Below are 22,004 nucleotides of genomic sequence, written 5' to 3' on the forward strand. Positions count from 1 at the left end.
TATAGTTCGTTATAACCGTAGTTTACTGTATCTCGAAATGCAATGATATGTCCATCAAGTTTCATGAATAACCATTTAGGAAACTTTGCAAGTCGACAATTCAGCCGAACATACGATACAGCACAACACAAAAACATGCATAGAACCAATATCTATATATACATATACATTAACGCTGCGGCAACACGTGTTCGACTGATATGATGTCAGGGTCACCGATCCATTCTAAATAGCGACAGTGGACTTGGTGGAGTTGAGGTATCGATCTGTTTGTGAGGCATATATTTTCCCGTTCTACGCCACCTGTTGCTGAGCGTGGGCAATTTCGAATAGACATTTAGGAAGTTTGTTCAGCTGACTAATTAACACTGAAACAACGCACTGACTTGACTATCTCTAGCTCTGGACTACACAGGGAAGGCTTACCACATTGCATCTATATATGGAGAATATTACGATAATTAATCCCACTTAATCGCGGTGAGGAATGCAAGATAATTGGCGACGGTTGAGCAGACGACAGCTTGTAGGCGGAGAGTGACAGTTTTCAAGCCTTCGTTGTGTTTGTGACAATTCATTGGCAGGATGTACCGCGCATCGCAGGTAAATGATGTTTTGTTGTGTTTATAATATTTCACCACGAAGATCCCTTGTTTTGTTGTGTGTTTAATATTTCACCACGAAGATCCCTTGAAACACTTTCAGAATCAGCAACAGTATTTGTGAAATAGGTCAGTGGTATTGAACGTACACTGACATTTGTAGCTGTGTACTGAACACCATTGTGACAGACATTCACGGACCGGAACTATTACAGGGGGCCTCGAATATATGTTACTATACATAATATACTTATTGCTGGAATACTGCTAAAAGCGGCGTAAAAACATATTCATTCGCTCACTCAAGCAGTTGACAGTTTTACATTGGTCGTGGTGCGACTCTTTCCATTTGTAGTGTGACTCACTCCAATTATGTCGAAAGGCACATATCCTGCACCTCTGCATGTCCGTTACACATACAGTACACCCTTGCCCGACTGCGTTCAAAGCGATTATGACCGCCTCCGTGGTCTAGTGGTAGAGCGTCCACCCGCGTAATACCCAAAGACGTTAAAAGATGGTTCTTGTTGTTACCCTGTCTGACACTCGGCATTAAGGGGCTAAAACAAGGACTAGTCGGCTCGGAGTCAGTATACTGTGCCTGAGTGGGGTATTCATGTTAAACTGCGGCATGGTATCTCAGTGAGCTAGCACTATAAATCGGCATCATTCCGGACAAGCAGCCTAACACACCGTATCGCGGGATTTCTGTTATAACGGTGTCCGGACTAAGACAGGGGGCCCAGTCGTCTGAGTCGCCCCGATTTGTTCCAGAGGGGGAAAAGTCTTTGCCCTGCGCCAAGACATGCCGTTATAGCTTGGCGTAGGTCAAAGACTGTCCCCACTTCGTGAAGAAATCGCGGCCAAGGCATGCCGTTATTATAGACCCGTGAAAATCCGGGGTAGAATAGGTCTTCAGCAACCCATGCTTGCCGTAAAAGGCGACTATGCTTGTCGTAAGAGGCGAATAACGGGATCGGGTGGTCAGGCTCGCTCACTTGGTTGATGCATGTCATCGTATCCCATTTGCGTGGATCGAGGCTCATGATATTAATCACTGGATTGTCTGGTCTAGACTCGATTATTTACAGACCGCCGTCATGTAGCTGAAATATTGCGGCGTCAAACAACAAATAAACAAACAAACACAGGCCTCTAGTATACATTACATTAGTCTAGTTCATAGACCTATACTTTTCATTACAATTATCTATAGTGAAAACACTCGCTCATCACGTGTTATTGCCTTTAAAAGTACAATGTGTGAAGTCCGCTGCTGACTTTAAAACTCTGCTCACTCACTCCAAAAAGCGATGGTTATTACAGCTTCAATAACAAGTACGTCACAGATATGTCATTAAACTCGCTCTGCGGAACGGGTTTCTGAACCGTGGATTGCGTCAATTAGCAACATCTGTAGGGATATGACTAATAATAATTCATCAACAGTCTGTTTCACGTGTTTTGTCATTCTATGTTAACGAAACATCACTCATAGTTTATGCACATAGATTATTATCCCTGTGTCGTAAATATAATAGAGATCGCCTCCGTGGTCTAGTAGTAGAGCGTCTGCCCGGAGAGCGAAGGTCATGGGTTCGATCCCCGGCTGCCACAAGACGTTATAAGATGGTACTTGTTGTTACATTGCCTGGCGCTCGGCATTAAGGGGCTAAAACAAAGACTGGTCGGCTCGGAGTCCGTTTCATCTTTAGATAATCTAACACAAGTAAATTTGAGTTCATACCCAGCAGTGAATGGGTACCCGGTAAGATGAGATAGCAATGTAAATGTTGACCTAGCGCCTTAAAGGCAGCATGGATTGTATACTCCCCAGGCAGCTGAGAATGAAAACCGAGTGCACACTGATCTATTAACTGGGGCAATAATACTGCGCTTCGAGAATACATTGTGTCTGTATGTATGCGCTTTACAAGCTGATTATTATTATTATTATTACTATTATTATTATAATTATAATTATTATTATTATTATTATTATTATTATTATTATTATTATTATTATTACATCAAGCAAACTTGTTCTTGTCTCTGCATAACCTTTTGCTATTCTGAATGTAAGCGTTCAGTGAGGGAGGTGAAACGTGCGTGCACGCCACATATAATGACATAATTCACCAGTATGCATCGTGTAAGTGATTTTAAGTAGGCTGACATATCCAAACACACTGGATGACAGTTAGCTGGAGGAAGGTTTCATGGGGCGCACATGGTTATTCGATGGTGCGGTATTTGATACGGGTATCATAGGCGATAGTACATGCGTATCAATGTATATCTCACGGGCAACTGTTTTCAAAGTAACGTTTGCTATGTTTGGGACAAATCCAGTTGTCAAGTGTATACTTTCTTTTGCCCGGCAGTTAGTATTTCCTGGAGAACACCAAGAGTAGGTTCACAAAATCAGTTTTTAATAAACTTTTTTCTTCAGGATAGTCAGTATGACCAGCGTGTCCAGCCAACATTGTATTTTGTCGATCAAGGCTCAGGATAAGTTCTTGTTTTTTAAACAATATTTAAAGAAAAATATGTCCCTAAAATCCTTAATCCCTAAGAATCTTGCAAATCATTACTAATCGCCTCCCTTAGCGAGTATCTTGTCAGGGGCAATAGAGGGTGTCTAAAGTTACCTACTTGGATGTCCGCCCATTTGAAGCCAAAACTATGTTAACTATTAACCGCTACCCCCCAAAAAAAGAAAAATTGACAAAGACCCCCCCCCCAAAAAAAACCCCAAAACAACAACAACAAAAAACACCAAAAACAAATACCAAAAATACCCCCCCCCCCCCCCCCCCCTTAATAATGACCACATTTTCGTCCAGAATAATAAGAATACGCCAATTGAATTTACTAATGGTGATAGAACAGGATGGATCTGAAAACAAATGTCCAAACATCATTGCTACTCTCACATAAAAATAACATTTATCTCTAATTGAGAATAAATAATTACTTTTGTTTTAAAAACATATAAATTGATTTGTATTTGTTTGTTTTATGTGAAATAAATGCATATTGCTACTAAGTTACTATTATACAACACCCCAAATTTTAAAATATTATTAACCCAAAACTTGTAAAGGTGGATATAGGACATTATGGTTCTCAGGCGACGCTAAGGCTACAGTGAACTGTATATGTGACTGCAGTGATGATGATGATGATGATGATGATGATGATGATGATGATGATGATGATGACGATGATGATGATGATGATGATGATGGTGATTACAGGCATGTGTAAATTTCTATAGAATTTTACGCAGCTTTCAACAATAGTCCATCAACGTCATAGTTGGTACATTAAGAATTTGATCCACACATTGTACAACCATGGGAATCGACCATGGAACTGTTTGAATTCTGAGATTGGTACAGATCCTGGCAAATGGTGGGAAGCAATTCTGTTCTGTGTGTTTGCCTTTCTTCCTGAGTAACTCCAACAGCTTGTATACTCCTAGCCATAACTGTACACCTACGTCAACTATGGGGGTCAAACCAGCATCACCGATACTGATGCCATTGATTCACGTTTGAAACTCAAAACAATGACTTTATCAAGATGGTGTTAATAAGTCTTCAATCGAATTCCAATTATTCAAATGTGATAGCACACAATAACTGATGTATAGGAATGACTTACACAAGGCAGATTTGATATTGAAAAACACGTATGTGCATAAATTACATCAAGAATTTTTGACATGTTCTTCAATATATATGTAAATGATGATGGCATGTGAACGTAAATGCAGCAACCATAATGTTATATCAATGCCAGGTGTTATTGAACAGTATCTATCACATGCCACCTCACCACGTTGTCAGTCAGAAGTCTAGGTGTGGCAGGTGCTTCTATGTGGGAGGATAACAATACCAGGTGCTATTGAACAGTATCTATCACATGCCACCTCACCACGTTGTCAGTCAGAAGTCTAGGTGAGGCAGGTGCTTCTTTGTTGAAGGATAACAATGCCAGGTGTTATTGAAAAGTATCTATCACATGCCACCTCACCACGTTGTCAGTCAGAAGTCTAGGTGTGGCAGGTGCTTCTATGTGGGAGGATAATAATGTCAGGTGCTATTGAACAGTATCTATCACATGCCACCTCACCACGTTGTCAGTCAGAAATCTGGGTGTGGCAGGTGCTTCTTTGTAGAAGGATAATAATGTCAAGTGCTATTGAACAGTATCTATCACATGCCACCTCACCACGTTGTCAGTCAGAAATCTGGGTGTGGCAGGTGCTTCTTTGTAGAAGGATAACAATACCAGGTGCTATTGAACAGTATCTATCACATGCCACCTCACCTCGTTGTCAGTCAGAAGTCTAGGTGAGGCAGGTGCTTCTTTGTTGAAGGATAACAATACCAGGTGCTATTGAACAGTATCTATCACATGCCACCTCACCACGTTGTCAGTCAGAAGTCTAGGTGAGGCAGGTGCTTCTTTGTTGAAGGATAACAATGCCAGGTGTTATTGAAAAGTATCTATCACATGCCACCTCACCACGTTGTCAGTCAGAAGTCTAAGTGTGGCAGGTGCTTCTATGTGGGAGGATAATAATGTCAGGTGCTATTGAACAGTATCTATCACATGCCACCTCACCACGTTGTCAGTCAGAAATCTGGGTGTGGCAGGTGCTTCTTTGTAGAAGGATAATAATGTCAAGTGCTATTGAACAGTATCTATCACATGCCACCTCACCACGTTGTCAGTCAGAAATCTGGGTGTGGCAGGTGCTTCTTTGTAGAAGGATAACAATACCAGGTGCTATTGAACAGTATCTATCACATGCCACCTCACCTCGTTGTCAGTCAGAAGTCTAGGTGAGGCAGGTGCTTCTTTGTTGAAGGATAACAATACCAGGTGCTATTGAACAGTATCTATCACATGCCACCTCACCACGTTGTCAGTCAGAAGTCTAGGTGAGGCAGGTGCTTCTTTGTTGAAGGATAACAATACCAGGTGCTATTGAACAGTATCTATCACATGCCACCTCACCTCGTTGTCAGTCAGAAATCTGGGTGTGGCAGGTGCTTCTATGTAGAAGGATAATTGAACAGCATCAATAACATATCACCTGACCATGTTGTCAATCATAATGTTTTAAATATTGTAGTAAACTAACTGACTGATTAATCTTATTAAGAGTGCGCCATTCCCCGCATGTTTAATCACTTGATTTATTTATTATCATACATTCCTACATTAATTGGTGCTTCAGAAATGTAACCCCTAATGGCTACACTACCGGTGTGTATACCAAGGCCAACAGCAAGTGAGACAACAGCAACAGCATGGAGAAACAGCCTCTCCATGGCAACACATCCGGGGGCTATGCTCGAGAACCATTCTTCCTGGCCAATATCACTATCATCTGCAGATTGTGGGGCCTCGCCACCATTGCAGGTATAGTAGACAGTAGACTGTGGGCCTCTCTACCATTGCAGGTATAGTAGACTGTGGGCCTCACTACCATTGCAGGTATAGTGGAATGTGGGCCTCGCCACCATTGCAGGTATAGTGGACTGTGAGCCTCGCCACCATTGCAGGTATAGTGGACTGTGGGCCTCGCCCCCTTTGCAGGTATAGTGGAATGTGGGCCACGCCCCCTTTGCAGGTATAGTGGAATGTGGGCCTCGCCCCCTTTGCAGGTATAGTGGAATGTGGGCCTCGCCACCATTGCAGGTATAGTGGAATGTGGGCCTCGCCACCATTGCAGGTATAGTGGAATGTAGGCCTCGCCACCATTGCAGGTATAGTGGAATGTGGGCCTCGCCCCCTTTGCAGGTGTAGTGGAATGTGGGCCTCGCCACCATTGCAGGTATAGTGGAATGTGGGCCTCGCCACCATTGCAGGTATAGTGGAATGTGGGCCACGCCCCCTTTGCAGGTATAGTGGAATGTGGGCCTCGCCCCCTTTGCAGGTATAGTGGAATGTGGGCCTCGCCACCATTGCAGGTATAGTGGAATGTGGGCCTCGCCCCCTTTGCAGGTATAGTGGAATGTAGGCCTCTCTACCATTGCAGGTATAGTGGAATGTAGGCCTCGCCACCATTGCAGGTATAGTGGAATGTGGGCCACGCCCCCTTTGCAGGTATAGTGGAATGTGGGCCTCGCCCCCTTTGCAGGTATAGTGGAATGTGGGCCTCGCCACCGTTGCAGGTATAGTGGAATGTGGGCCTCGCCCCCTTTGCAGGTATAGTGGAATGTAGGCCTCTCTACCATTGCAGGTATAGTGGAATGTGGGCCACGCCCCCTTTGCAGGTATAGTGGGCTGTGGGACTCGCCACCATTGCATGTATAGTAGACTGTTGGCCTCGCCACCACTGCAGGTATAGTAGACTGTGGGCCTCGCCAACATTGCATGTATAGTAGACTGTGGGCCTCGCCACCATTGCATGTATAGTGGACTGTGGGACTCGCCACCACTGCAGGTATAGTAGACTGTGGGCCTCGCCAATATTGCATGTATAGTAGACTGTGGTCCTCGCCACCATTGCAGGTATAGTAGATTGTGCAGGTATAGTGGACTGTGGGCCTCGCCACCATTGCAGGTATAGTAGATTGTGCATGTATAGTAGACTGTGGGCCTCGCCACCATTGCAGGTATAGTGGACTGTGGGACTCGCCACCATTGCAGGTATAGTAGACTGTGGGCCTCGCCACCATTGCAGGTATAGTAGACTGTGCAGGTATAGTAGACTGTGGGCCTCGCCACCATTGCAGGTATAGTGGAATGTGGGCCTCGCCCCCTTTGCAGGTATAGTAGACTGCGGGCCTCGCCATCATTGCAGGTATAGTAGACTGTGGGCCTCGCCACCATTGCAGGTATAGTAGACTGTGGGCCTCGCCACCATTGCAGGTATAGTAGATTGTGGGCCTCGCCACCATTGCAGGTATGGTAGACTGTGGGCCTCGCCACCATTGCAGGTATAGTAGATTGTGCAGGTATAGTAGACTGTGGGCCTCGCCACCATTGCAGGTATAGTAGATTGTGGGCCTCGCCACCATTGCAGGTATAGTAGACTGTGGGCCTCGCCACCATTGCAGGTATAGTAGACTGTGGGCCTCTCTACCATTGCAGGTATAGTGGAATGTGGGCCTCGCCACCATTTCAGGTATAGTAGACTGTGGGCCTCGCCACCATTGCAGGTATAGTGGACTGTGGGACTCGCCACCATTGCAGGTATAGTAGACTGTGGGCCTCGCCACCATTGCAGGTATAGTAGACTGTGCAGGTATAGTAGACTGTGGGACTCGTCACCATTGCAGGTATAGTAGACTGTGGGACTCGCCACCATTGCATGTATAGTAGACTGTGGGCCTCGCCACCACTGCAGGTATAGTAGACTGTGGGCCTCGCCAACATTGCATGTATAGTAGACTGTGGGCCTCGCCACCATTGCATGTATAGTGGACTGTTGGCCTCGCCACCACTGCAGGTATAGTAGACTGTGGGCCTCGCCAATATTGCATGTATAGTAGACTGTGGGCCTCGCCACCATTGCATGTATAGTAGACTGTGGGCCTCGCCACCACTGCAGGTATAGTAGACTGTGGGCCTCGCCAATATTGCAGGTATAGTAGACTGTGGGCCTCGCCAACATTGCATGTATAGTAGACTGTGGGCCTCGCCACCATTGCATGTATAGTGGACTGTGGGACTCGCCACCACTGCAGGTATAGTAGACTGTGGGCCTCGCCAATATTGCATGTATAGTAGACTGTGGGCCTCGCCACCATTGCAGGTATAGTGGAATGTGGGCCTCGCCCCCTTTGCAGGTATAGTAGACTGCGGGCCTCGCCATCATTGCAGGTATAGTAGACTGTGGGCCTCGCCACCATTGCAGGTATAGTAGACTGTGGGCCTCGCCACCATTGCAGGTATAGTAGACTGTGCAGGTATAGTAGACTGTGGGCCTCGCCACCATTGCAGGTATAGTGGAATGTGGGCCTCGCCCCCTTTGCAGGTATAGTAGACTGCGGGCCTCGCCATCATTGCAGGTATAGTAGACTGTGGGCCTCGCCACCATTGCAGGTATAGTAGACTGTGGGCCTCGCCACCATTGCAGGTATAGTAGATTGTGGGCCTCGCCACCATTGCAGGTATGGTAGACTGTGGGCCTCGCCACCATTGCAGGTATAGTAGATTGTGCAGGTATAGTAGACTGTGGGCCTTGCCACCATTGCAGGTATAGTAGATTGTGGGCCTCGCCACCATTGCAGGTATAGTAGACTGTGGGCCTCGCCACCATTGCAGGTATAGTAGACTGTGGGCCTCGCCACCATTGCAGGTGAGACCCGTTTGCTGAGTAATGCACGTGCTACATTAGACCCGTGAAGATCCGGGGTAGAATAGGTCTTCAGCAACCCATGCTTGCCATAAAACGCGACTATGCTTGTCTTAAGAGGCGACTTAAGGGATCGGGTGGTCAGGCTCGCTGACTTGGTTGATCCATGTCATCGTATCCCAATTGCGTAGATCGATGCTTCTGATGTCAGTCACTGGATTGCCTGGTCCAGACTCGATTATTTACAGACCGCCGTCATACAGCTGGAATATTGCTGAGTGCGGCGTTAAACAACAAACAAACTAGTAGACTGTGGGTCCTTCTACCATTGCAGGTATAGTAGACAGGGGGGCTTTTCTGCGATGTGGCTGTCAGCAGGCGTGGTAAACAGTACAGACTGTTTGTGTTTCAGTGCTGTGGGCCGGAGCCGTGACGACCATACAGTCCGGCCACGACCAGTACTACGTGGGCTGGTACCTCGTGTAAGTAGACAGTTACGCCAAACTCGCCAACTTGTAGCTGTCGTAAACAGTGACAACAACTTCTCAGAGTTTACCCCAATCACCATTATAACCGACTTCCTTCCGTCCGTGTTGTCGTGCTACGTGCGTAAACAGATGGCGCTACTGTGAGTCACACGGGTACCCTGGGTATGTGGATATACTGAGGTCATCTTGTGAGGACGACGTAAGGACGACTGTTTTATATAAAATATATGCTGTTACAACAAATACTTCTTGCTTAGTGTGGTATTAAACAACAAACAAAGTATACTACTACTACTTCTACTACTACTACTACTACTACTACTACTACTACGTCCACTACTACTACTACTACTACGCCCACTACTATATTTACTACTACTACTATATTTACTACGACGACTACTACTTCTACTACTACCATATTTACTACTACTACTACTACTACTACTACCACCACTACTACGCCCACTACTATATTTACTACTACTACTACTATATTTACTACTACTACTACTACTACTATATTTACTACTACTACTACTATATTTACTAGACTACTACTACTACTACTACTACTACTACGTCCACTATTATATTGACTACTACTACTACTATATTTACTACTACTGCTACTACTACTATATTTACTAAACTACTACCACCACTGCTACTACTACTATATTTACTGCTACTACTACTACTATATTTACTACTACTACTACTTCGTCCACTGCTATAACTACTATATTTACTACTACTAATACTGCTAATACTACTATATTTACTACTACTACTACTGCTAATACTACTATATTTACTACTACTACTGCTGCTACTATATTTACTACTACTACTACGTCCACTACTATATTTACTACTACTACTGCTAATACTACTATATTTACTACTACTACTGCTACTACTATATTTACTACTACTACTACGTCCACTACTGTATTTACTACTACTACTGCTAATACTACTATATTTACTACTACTACTGCTGCTACTATATTTACTACTACTACTACGTCCACTACTATATTTACCACTACTTCTACTACTACTACTACTACTACACAGACCTGTGTCGCCCCATATTTCACCATACCTCCACATATCAATGTCCACTACTTGTTTTGCAAACCGACAGCCTCTCTAGTCCCCCCTAGCCGACAGGACTGTATACATTCGCCCGATTACGTCATCCAATGACTGGAGCCTTGATGTCACAAACAGAAACCAATTACCTTGACAGTTTTATTCAACACTAAGTGAGTGAGTGAGTATGGTTTTACGCAGCTTTTAGCAATATTCAAGCAATATCACGGCGGGGGACACCAGAAATGGGCTTCACACATTGTACCCATGTCGGGAATCGAACCCGAGTCTTCGGCGTGACGGGCGAACGCTTTAACCACAATGCTACCCGACCGCCCCTTCTAAGTCCACCGTACCTAAACCCATAGTCATTTCAAATGATGGAATCAGCAGTACAGTCGCACTCTGTATATTAAACTGCCGTGTAATATAATCCGTACAGACACCCACAGATCATAACCATGCATTCACATAGCACTATCAGATGATACATCGCTCCTATAATATTACTTGCTATTCATTATTTTATTGAACTAGATCCAATTGTTTATAATAGTACTATTTATCTGTAATTATATCTTAACACGGAGCTCGTATTGTGACCACACTACACAATACGAGCGAGTGATAATATGCAACACGCTGCGAGAATATCTTGAAGTTGCTGACGCTGCATTAAGCAAATATTCACCAGCATATTCACGCGCAGCGTGTTACACAGGTCACGTGACGCTATTAGGGGCGAAAATCAGATATTCATCCAGTAGGAAACGGATTGGCTGCCATACATCAGGTGGACGAATCAGCCAATCCCGTCAAATGCCAGAGATCGATTCTTAAAAGTCTTACCATAGAAGCAATTAATGTATATACCGATACCAGTGTGCTGGCAGATGTGCGTATACTTACGTGACACACACCTCCGCATGCCTAGTGATGTCTGTTGGTAGCAATCGAGCTGCAGCTGTCTCAAGATCTATTTGTCATTTTAACCATTCAGTGTATCGGCTCCTGCAGTGGCGAAAGGTCGTTGGTATGTTGTTTTCAATGTCAGATGGGAGAACAGCTATTGGTTCATCGAAGGAATAATAATTAAATTGGGTCAACTACCAGAACAATTAAACACAACAAGACTATCTACAAGTGCCAGTGTTTTTGATTGTTTATCTGCTATTATGAATACTGAATGTTATAGCATGTGTTTGATTGTTTGTTTGTTTGTTGTTTAACGCCGCACTCGGCAATTGTCCATCTATATGGACAACGGTCTGTGAATAATCGAATTTGGTATAGCCAAGAGGTATAAGCGTTCGCTCGTCACGCCTAAGACCCGGGTTCGATTCTCCACATGGGAACAATGTGAGAAGCCCATTTCCGGTGTCCCCTGCCGTGATATTGCTGGAATATTGCTAAAAGCGGCGTAAAACCAAACTCACTCACTATTCACACACCCAACTGTCCAGCAAAAAATGCCATTCTCCGGCTCCCGTGACTATTATGTCACTGTTTATAAAACTACTACACGCGCGTGTCTGTCTACTATTCTGATGACATACGATTCAGAAGACCAAAACAAAACATATGTTGTGGTCAAGCAGGACATAGACACTGTATTTTGGAATAAACCGGCGGGCAAATGAAAGTATACACCAAACAACAATATCAGAAAATAAAAAAATGTTATCAAAACGTTACTAGGCTGAAAAATATCGCCGAAACACTGCATACTTAAGACTAGCCACTATCAAACATGGGTGCATAGTGCATACTCTCTTTTGCCCGGCCGTTGTGATTGTGCATGAGTCATCAATATTTTCTGTTAGTTTGACCCGAAACGCATTCATCACCAGAGAGGATCAATATAAAAACATAATATATTCAGACATGCTATTTTTTACCGACATTTACTGAAAACCGCCTAAAAAACCTGAAATTCGATAAACTCTCTGGTATGGAATCCTAGAAAGGACATCGTCGCGTTGTCTCACTGTCGCCCTTACAAAAACAAGCAAAAAGTGTCAAAATTAACCAAAGCGCGACAATGCGACAAATGACCAAAATGTTTGGTTAATTTTGACACTTTGTGCTTGTTTTATGCGACACCGTGACAATGTCCCTTCCAGGATTCCATACTCTAGGTACCTTCTGGCGCGTTGAAACAATGTGAATCTCTTATATCAGCAGACCTGTATTTTTTTCAGAGGAGCCGGCGTTTTGGTTACTTGGTATGAAATAACCTGGTTCTTTGACAAGTCAGCCTGTTGTCTGTAAGTAATAGACATGTGTACTCATGAAGGCTTTGTGTTTTCTGGAAGAATATACAATGTATACAAGAAGTTATGAATGATATTGCACATATGTAGTATCAGTCGTTTATCTCTAGCACAAGCAATATTTTCTAACACTAACTGCAGCGCTTCAGGACCAACGTAAGTCTTTTCTGGTATTAAATACACTATCAGTACAGGGGGCAGCCCAGTGGTGTCGTGATGGAATGTTTAGCCAAATACAGGGTTCGATTCCCCTATGGGTAAATGTGTCACACACGTAACTGGTGTTCCCCGCCTTGAATGGTGTCTAAAGCGGCGTCAAACCACATTCACTCACTTATTTTTACTAACAATAGTATTTTCTTTACTAAAAGCGCTGCTCTCGTAACAAGTTCATAACTCAAATGTATACATTTAAAAGTATTTTGTACTAAATAAGCACAGAACTGATGGCTGCGCTGTGTTATTTTACCCGAGTACCCTCCAAATGTTGATGGGGGCACGGGTGGCCCAGTCGTCTAAGGCGCCGCGATTCGCTGTGCATAGTTGCGTCCCTTGGGCAAGCCACACCTATGATTGTGGATTCGAATCCCGGTTCTCCCCGATTATGTTTCTAGGTTTGTCAGCACCATACCCGCGCTCGTGGGTTTCACCGAAGTGGTAAACGTCTGAGACCTGCATCACTTCGGGCTTTCCTCCCACATGAAGCTGACACGCCGCGATATAACTGGAATAATGTTACAAGCGACGTTAAACCCAACTCACTCAAGTGCTGATGTAACCGGTGATGTGGTTGTCGTTGTAGACGTGAAGGATGCTGCTGCAAGTGCTGGTCCATCATGATGTGGGTGGACAACTGGAAGAAGGGCATCCTTTACCTGGCTCTGTCCATCCCGACCTTCATCAGCGGCATGAGGATCATACTTGGCATGGTCAGCGGTAAGTTTCCATCCATCCATCCATCCATCCATCCACCCACCCACCAATCCATCCAACCATCCATCCATCCATCCGTCCATCATCGATCAATCCATCATCATCGATTAATCCATCCATCCATCCATCCATCCATCCATCCATCCATCCATCCATCCATCCATCCATCATCGATCCACCCATCCATCCATCCATCATCCCGACCCTCATCAGCGGCATGAGCATCATGCTTGGCATGGTCAGCAGTAAGTATCCATCCATCATCCACCCACCCAACCATCCACACGTCCATCCATCCATCCATCTACCCACCCATCCATCTATCCATCCATCATCGATCCACCCATCCATCAATCATCCCGACCTTCATCAGCGGCATGAGCATCATGCTTGGCATGCTTAGCAGTAAGTATCCATCCATCATCCACCCACACATCCATCCATCCATCCATCCACCATCTATCCATCCATCATCGATCCACCCATCCATCCATCCATTGGTCATCCCGACCTTCATCAGCGGCATGAGAATCATGTTTGGCATGGTCAGCGGTAAGTATCCATCCATCCATCCATTCGTCATCCATCCATCCATCCACCCATCCACCCAGTATGGTTACAAAAAAAACCATTATCCCTATTTCCCCTTCTGGAAGAAGAATGTCACTATGAATACACATGAACAGTCTTCGCCCCGTGACTGGGTAATCCGGATTAAGTTAACCCATCCTTCTGATAAACGTTGTTACGCGTTAATTTGTGTCACAAAGCATGTTTTTATCAGGTCCATCATGTTCAGTGAACAATAATGTTTTGTTTTGTGAAACCTGTGGCAATCTCTTCCCACTCCCCCATGTGAAGATGCAGCACCTGTCAGGGATGCTTGATCAAGCTTCTTTCTTGCAGGCTTCCTGCTCATCATCCTGGGTTGTCTGTACATCGTGAAGACCTTCAAGTACGGCATCGTCTACACCAAGCATGAGACGCGCTACGTGAGCACGGCGACGCCGACAGTGAGCATGGTGACCCACGAGATCTCCACTCAAACCGACGACGACATGTACTACAGTCTCCTGGCGGAGTATCAACGTCGGCAGCAGGAGCAGGAGAACCTCCAACAGCTGAGGCAGATGCCGTGACACGCTTCATAGCGCTAGGAGATGTGTGGGTGGTGGAAGGGGGCAGGTTGTAAACTTGAGATATGAGGGAGGGTGGGAGACCCGCGTCAAGCTGAACTAAATGAATAGATAATGGAAGGTGGGGTGGGGGAGGGGTGGGGTGGATGTCAATGGGAGGGGGGAGAGGGAGGAGAATTTGTCAACTTGATATGAGGGAGAGTGGGTGACCCATGTCAAACTGAACTAAATGTATGGGTAATGGAAGCAGGAAGGAGGGGGCGGGGGGGGGGGGGGGGGGGGGGGGGGGGCTCATAAGAGAGGGTGGGTGACCCAGGTCAAGCTCATCTTAATGTATGGTTGATGAAAGGGATGGGGTGAGGGGGGAGTGGGAGGGGAAGTTGTAAACTTGAAAGGGATGGTAGATATACGGGAGGTATCACTCTAGAATAATTTCGTGGACACAAACCATGGAGACATTAATACTATGAACGGGAGACTAGGGTATTGAATAGTACAGTAAACTACGGTTATAACGAACTAGAAGGGACCACTAACTTTAGTTTGTTATGACCATAGTTCGTTATAAGCATATATACAGCATAACTATAGCAAATAGTCGGGATAAAAATCAGTTCGTTGTATCCGTCAGTTCGTTATAAGCGTGTTCGTTATAAACGTACTTTACTGTAGTGATGGGATGATTACAACACTCGTCTTGACACAGGGCAGGTCAACATGGATTCAGAGATGTTTGTTCTGTGTCTGTGATCAGTGCTCAATCAAATGATGAGTCAAGACATGGTTGCACTGTTTGCAAATGATGCAGAGATGAATTTCCGTTCTTTTATGGTACCCATGTCATTCCATAACGCTAAATGGACTGTGGATCACTTGCAAAACCCGTTACAACTACAAGGATTGGGTCGTCGGTCACCCGTGCATCAACATTGGTATTAATTAATCTCTTGAGGACAATGGTGTGTGATGTTACAGGTGCTCAGATCAACGCTAGCATTAACTGATCTCTTGAGGACAATGGTGTGTGATGTTACAGGTGCTCAGATCAACACTAGCATTAACTGATCTCTTGAGGACAATGGTGTGTGATGTTACAGGTGTTCAGATCAACACTAGCATTAATTGATCTCTTGAGGACAATGGTGTGTGATGTTACAGGTGTTCAGATCAACGCTAGCATTAATTGATCTCTTGAGGACAATGGTGTGTGATGTTACAGGTTACAGGTGCCCAAGGGTATAGTCCACCCGTCTTGACAGGGACAGTGGTAGGGCGTGTGTTTGATTCATAGGTACCACTGCGTCAGATTACCCAAACAGCTTCCCACGGATATTCTCATCATGGAATGGGTATGAATATACGAGAATCCGAATAGGTTGGTTGGTGATTGATTGTACATCTGCCATTGATCTAACTACCAGGGCCTTTCTTCTTTGGAGTACTATGGGTGGTTTTTCACTGATCGGAAAACAAAAATGAAGAGCAAACGAAAAATGCGTATCACGGATCAAAATTAGGAGAAACCTATTCTGAATAAAATGGAAATGTAACCCTTTCAATACAAGACCTGGGGCTATTGAGAGATTAGACATATGTGGAATGTGGAGGGAGGTTGTGATGAGTCGACCCTCAGAGTGTTCACATACAGCAAGGTGTTCGCCGTTATTTGATGCCACAGCTAGTTTGCCTCAAGTTGTGGACAAAGGTGCGCCGTGCTTTGAAGGTGGCTATGTGGACTGAATGGTGCCACGCGGTGGACGTAGCTCCTCTACGAGACTGTGGCAACGGGTACAAGTCACATCCTACATAACCGACTGTGCAGACTATGTATGGTAACGTTCTCAGAGCAACAAATATCACACGGTTGGGGAATATGGAGTGACCTTCACCCCAGGATTCGGTGATGGACGTTTTATCTGCATATGACGTTTCCCACTTTCTTTAATAACTACCTTGTTTTAGTAGATTTTCAACTTTTTATCATTTTTTTACCTGATATTGTGGTCCTTAGGTATCTTGTTCATTCCTGGAAGAATACTGAATCCATACATGTCAAGTCTTCACATAATCACAGTCATAGCCTCTGAATGTTTAACGCCGCAACGCAATATTCCAGCTATATGACTCCGGTGTGGTAGTAATCGAGTCTGGACCAGACAATCCAGTGATTGATAATGTGAATGATCCACGCTGTTGGAATACCATCGCAGGAGGCATTCAACCAAGTCACCGAGTCTGACAATCTGATACATTTGATCGCCTCTTTAGACCAGCATAGATCGGAGATCTCTTCTAATACGGGATACCCAATCTCTGCCATCAGTAAGCCACACGGTCGTACAGATGTACCCCCCCCCCCCCCCCCCCCATCTCACCCTGCAAAGTCGATGGAACCGAATGGTCCTGTTGACGTGCTCTGATCTCAATTGTAAGAACACTTCACAACACATTTCAGCACTCGCTGATGGCCTTGTTTTGGTTAACAACTTTACTTTTGTAAAGAATGTAATTGTTTTGTTCATTTACAACAATCACGTTAATCCAGAGGGTGGAGGAAGACATGTATAACCACACTTCATATTCTGTAAGAACATTGGTGCTCATTTCCCTGTCTTGCAAAACTACGGTTAAAACGAACGCAAATGGGCAATTCATTTTAGTTTATTATAACCGAGGTTCGTTATAAGCATACATAGCAAATGGCCGGGACAAAAAAAACAGTTCGTTATATCCGTCGGTCCCTCATAAACGTGTTCGTTATAAGCGTAGTAGCGTACTGTAGATCTTTCTTGTACATTGGGTCTCATTTCCCTTGTCCCGAGATGGACACATTTTCATATTTGGAAACCAGACCATTGTCTTACGTAAGTCAGGTACACTTGATATTTTATCCTGTTTTCAAAATGGCTCTGCAGATGACAAGACGTATCCCCTGGGCCAGGTTGCACAAAACCAGCTCAGCTCTGAGACTATTGTAACGTCCATACTTTAACATACGACAAACAATAGTTGTAGCGCTGAGGTCACTTTGGACAAGCTGGTTCTGGTGATGTGCCAAGTCTCAGGAACAGAAGAATCCAGTCTCATTGTTTGTTACTAACATCATATTTATTAATACAACATTTGGCACATCACGGGTCAATTACATCCATAAGCACCAGTGATTAAGTCCAAGTGCAGATTCAAGCACTACTTCCGTCTGTGTAAATCTAACATGAAACTCGTGTCTTGGGTATATAAAGCTTTAAACCCTTTCTACATTTTGTTATACAAATACACGTCTTTCAAATTGATATGCATGTGATTGTTTTCTTGCTAAGTCTATGGGACAAGATTGTAAATAAATGAAAAAGGAGACCTACAGTAAGTCTACATTAACGTGGACACAACTAGGAAAAGAGGATCCTTGTCTATTTCAACGTTCTGAACTGGACGTGTCAAGTAATATATATATATAGAGAACAAAAAAGGTTGGGATCATAATATTAGGGATATGTTTCTGAAAGTGTGTGCTCAATCCTCGCTACCCAAAAAATATCCCCAAAATATTTGATCCCTAACTTTGTTTTGTAGGTTAAACCAAACAAAACCTTCTGATATCATGCTTTGATAGTATCCCTGCAGTCATGGAAACTTTAATTTATTTATCGTAATATATTTCACTTTATCGTATTCAAAAAAAATTATATTAAAAGTATCATCATGATCATAATAATTCCACCAAAACCGTAATGGTTAGCATCTCAGGTGAAAATTCATTTTTTAACAAAACAATAGTGACGTGATTGCCCTAACTCCAGTACCATATTTGCCGTAAAAAGCGCCCCCGGTGCTTAGACATATTGACAAAGGGAGAGCTTATTATACCAGCTTGTTAAACGTGTTGTCGAGATGAGCAGTGGAGAACAACCTAGTTTTAAAAAAACATTGATGAAAGAAAGGTTTTGGATAATAGTTACTTGGCAACTATATCCCCCTTCTATTCTGATGTTTTCTGTAAAAAAGGTATTGCATGTACACAAGAAAATACGGACTGTCATACAAATTTGGGGACTTAGTAGGGGTGCTTATAAGGATTACTTACAGATTGGTCTAGAAATTTGTCAGGGTATGAGCAGGGCGCTTAATACGGCAAATACAGTACTTGAACATGGTCATGTGGCCGGCAGGGAACTGAATATGATCTGGGTAACTAGCCCAACAGCTTGATGGTGAAGGGCCATTGCGTAAATTACCCAACATCCTCAAATGTGATAGTCTACCAAGTTTGGTCCAGAAGAGCCTTGTGTGTTTTCTTCCAAGCACTTTCTTTTAAAGTCACAAATAAGTTGATGTAATGTGTACAATACTCACATAGAATTGTAAATAAAGTTCTTTCTTTCTGTGTATGTTCTTGCTATTTGTTTACACTAATGAATTAAACTTTATATACTTCTTACTAAAATGACAATATTTTGAAATACTACGTCTAGTTACGAGCTGAGGTCGGCCTTGTGAGTCCCGCACTGTCGCCCTGGAAACCTCAGCTCAGTGACAATATGATGTACACACCAACTTCTTAAAACAGTGACAGTCCATGTTAGAAACCAAGAATTCTGTAAAAGACTTGATTAAACTGATACATGTTCAAAGGGTTCTATCTCCCTCTTGTTAACATTAGGCTGGGAAAAAAGAAAAAGAAAAAGAAATCTCCGGCACCGGCATATCGGCAAAAATACAGTGCACTAAACATATTTTTTACACGAGCAAAACAAACGAAAAGTCTGACCCTGAAATAAAATATTGATAATTCACAACACCTGTGCTTCATGTCTGCACCAACTTATCAAAATGCGGAGCCAAGGAGGCAAACAAATTTGGGAGCCGAATTGACATAAGAACCATAGATATATACACTACTGAACACGATTATCATTGTAGGATAAAGAACATTTCAATCAATTCAGTAACACGAAAACATTATCTTCATTTGAAGAACATAATTTTAGGACACATTTGTCTTTTTACAAACACCCCATACCTGCTCCTACACAATATCACCCAACCAACACACTCAATACTGCACACTCCATTGACATGAACAAACCTACACAAAACTGTGTAGATCTACATGTGGTTAATGCATTGAAGCATGCCGACTACTGTTTATGGAGTGTTTGTCCTTGCTCACTTCTGACAGATCATCATCATCATCAACTAAAGATCAGTTTCTTGTCCTACACTGCAGCTGAAGGGGTCTTTATCGGCACAGATACAACAAAAATGTACCACAGCCAAAATAAAAAAAAGAAACGAAACCTAGGATGAGTCCATTCGCCGCAGGGTGCAATGCGCGTAACCGGGTCTTTTTTTAGGTATTCGTCACTTACTGTATGCCAAACCGCGGTTAAATTCAACATGGCAGTACGCGTTCGTCAGGAGAAACTTTTGGATTATCTTCTGAAGTTGAATGTCTTTGACAAGGTCGTAATGGTACGCAAGGATAGGGAGCTTTAGGCAAAGGATCGTGTAGAAGTAGCACGCATGCACTCGTAATCAGTCGAACAGGAATTACAACATGAACCGGTTTCGGGTTGGGAAATATGGACTCGTCCGCCGTTTAGGGTACCGGTACATCTCTGTATTCTAATTTGGTCTCCGGTACATTTCTCTATACAGAAACGTACCTGGGGTAAATATCTGTTGTACCTGTGCCGACAACGACCCTTTCAGCTACACTGTAACCTTGACCTACATCCACTGACACATATAGGCTCTAAGCCAATCAGCTTCTTAGCACAGATATTTGTATGCTGTGCACAAACAGATTCTACCAAGATTAACATCCTAACAAAAACTTGAAACAAGGTACATAAAAGATTTTAATTATATATTTTGTTTGATCACCCAAAAGTCCTGACAAGGAGTCATGTTGATTATTGATAGCAACAACAATGAACATGGAACAAAAATATAGCTTCACAATTCAACAAGGACATATTTCAATCAATGACAACAAAACACATGAAGTTATTTTTTTAAGTTGCACTGCACATCACAGGTATCAGTGTGTATGACTGGTATCTACAACTACTAACACCAGTATATTGGACAATCCAATTCTTCGCACAGGTGGGATAGTACAGGAACACAATTTAATTACCCCGAGAAAGTTCAAGCACATGTCCATCAGTGAAGAGTAAGCTGGGTTTAACACTGTTTCAGTATTCAGTTATATCGTGGCATGTCAGATTAATGTAGCAGGAATGTCTGGGACTTTGACCTATGACCAGCAGATCCTGGCCTAACTAAGGGACACAACTCAGCACATAGAACTGCTGCAGCTTAAACTGCGAGGTTACACACTCAGCAGGTGGGGGTTCAAACCACGGCGGGTCAGGGACAGGTACACGACAGGACAAATCTCCACAGAAAGTAGTAGTTCTAACATAAATGTTGTATGATTATTATATTCACTAGTTTTGTATTAGGCAACAAATATTTATTTCCCCCCAAATAAATCATGAACATAATCATGCTGGCCCATTGCTGTGGAACAAGCTGCCACAGGAATTCTGAGAAGCAACCAGTCTCTTCAAGACAGCCTTTGACTAGATCAAGTTTGGTCATTTGAGCGGTTATTAATTAGAAAATGCTCTACACAAATTCTTAATTTAATTAGTATAATACTATTTCAGTATATGCAAATTCTCTCATCTTCAAACTAAAAATGTTCTCAAACATAGATCTGGCAATATTAATATCATTATTATGTGTGAATATCCCCATTTCACAGATAAATATTTTTACAAATCTATACACTATACATTTTACATCATTGTGGTATTCAGAAGGAACATACATTTTTCAACAAACTGACTTCCTACTAATCTGACATCAATAGCTTGTGATCGATGTAGTGGGCACATTTATCTTAGACTACTTTCACTCTTCTCTAGTTATTGTAGTGATGTTCACCTGAGCACATTTTGTGTGACATCTGTGTTTGAGTTAAGCATACATTGTGTGACATCTGTGTTTGAGTTAAGCACACATTGTGTGACATCTGTTTGAGTTAAGCACACATTGTGTGCTTGAGTTAAGCACAAATTGTGTGACGTGTGTTAAGCACATAGTGTGTGACATTGACCCATGGAAATTTGTTTTTT

The 22,004-nt window shown here is 43.3% G+C and overlaps 1 protein-coding gene and 1 long non-coding RNA gene across 2 annotated transcripts; both read left to right on the forward strand.

Annotated features, from left to right (window-relative positions):
* Positions 1-303: 303 nt before the first annotated feature.
* LOC124132450 lies at positions 304-14,971 on the forward strand. Its single transcript, XM_046496362.2, has 6 exons — positions 304-603; positions 5,857-6,041; positions 9,338-9,407; positions 12,716-12,781; positions 13,590-13,723; positions 14,627-14,971. Exons 2-6 carry the CDS (start codon positions 5,930-5,932, stop codon positions 14,857-14,859), a joined length of 615 nt encoding a protein of 204 aa, XP_046352318.1. The 5' UTR covers positions 304-603; positions 5,857-5,929; the 3' UTR covers positions 14,860-14,971.
* A 189-nt stretch (positions 14,972-15,160) lies between these two features.
* Positions 15,161-19,238, forward strand: LOC125384308. The gene is made up of 2 exons (XR_007223204.1): positions 15,161-16,014; positions 16,076-19,238. It is a non-coding gene; the product is annotated as an uncharacterized LOC125384308 (long non-coding RNA).
* Positions 19,239-22,004: the final 2,766 nt, after the last annotated feature.

This window comes from Haliotis rufescens, unplaced genomic scaffold, assembly GCF_023055435.1.
Source record: "Haliotis rufescens isolate VD_foot unplaced genomic scaffold, xgHalRufe1.0.p SCAF_3, whole genome shotgun sequence".
Taxonomy (NCBI): Eukaryota; Metazoa; Mollusca; class Gastropoda; order Lepetellida; family Haliotidae; genus Haliotis; species Haliotis rufescens.

What these genes read in the sequence shown, in the direction of transcription:
- LOC124132450 (XM_046496362.2), top strand. Translation starts at nt 5,930, where the DNA reads ATGGAGAAACAGCCTCTCCATGGCAACACATCCGGGGGCTATGCTCGA. An exon ending in GGGCCTCGCCACCATTGCAG is followed by an intron (nt 6,042 to 9,337) that starts GTATAGTAGACA and finishes TTTGTGTTTCAG; the next exon opens with TGCTGTGGGCCGGAGCCGTG. An exon ending in CATACTTGGCATGGTCAGCG is followed by an intron (nt 13,724 to 14,626) that starts GTAAGTTTCCAT and finishes TCTTTCTTGCAG; the next exon opens with GCTTCCTGCTCATCATCCTG.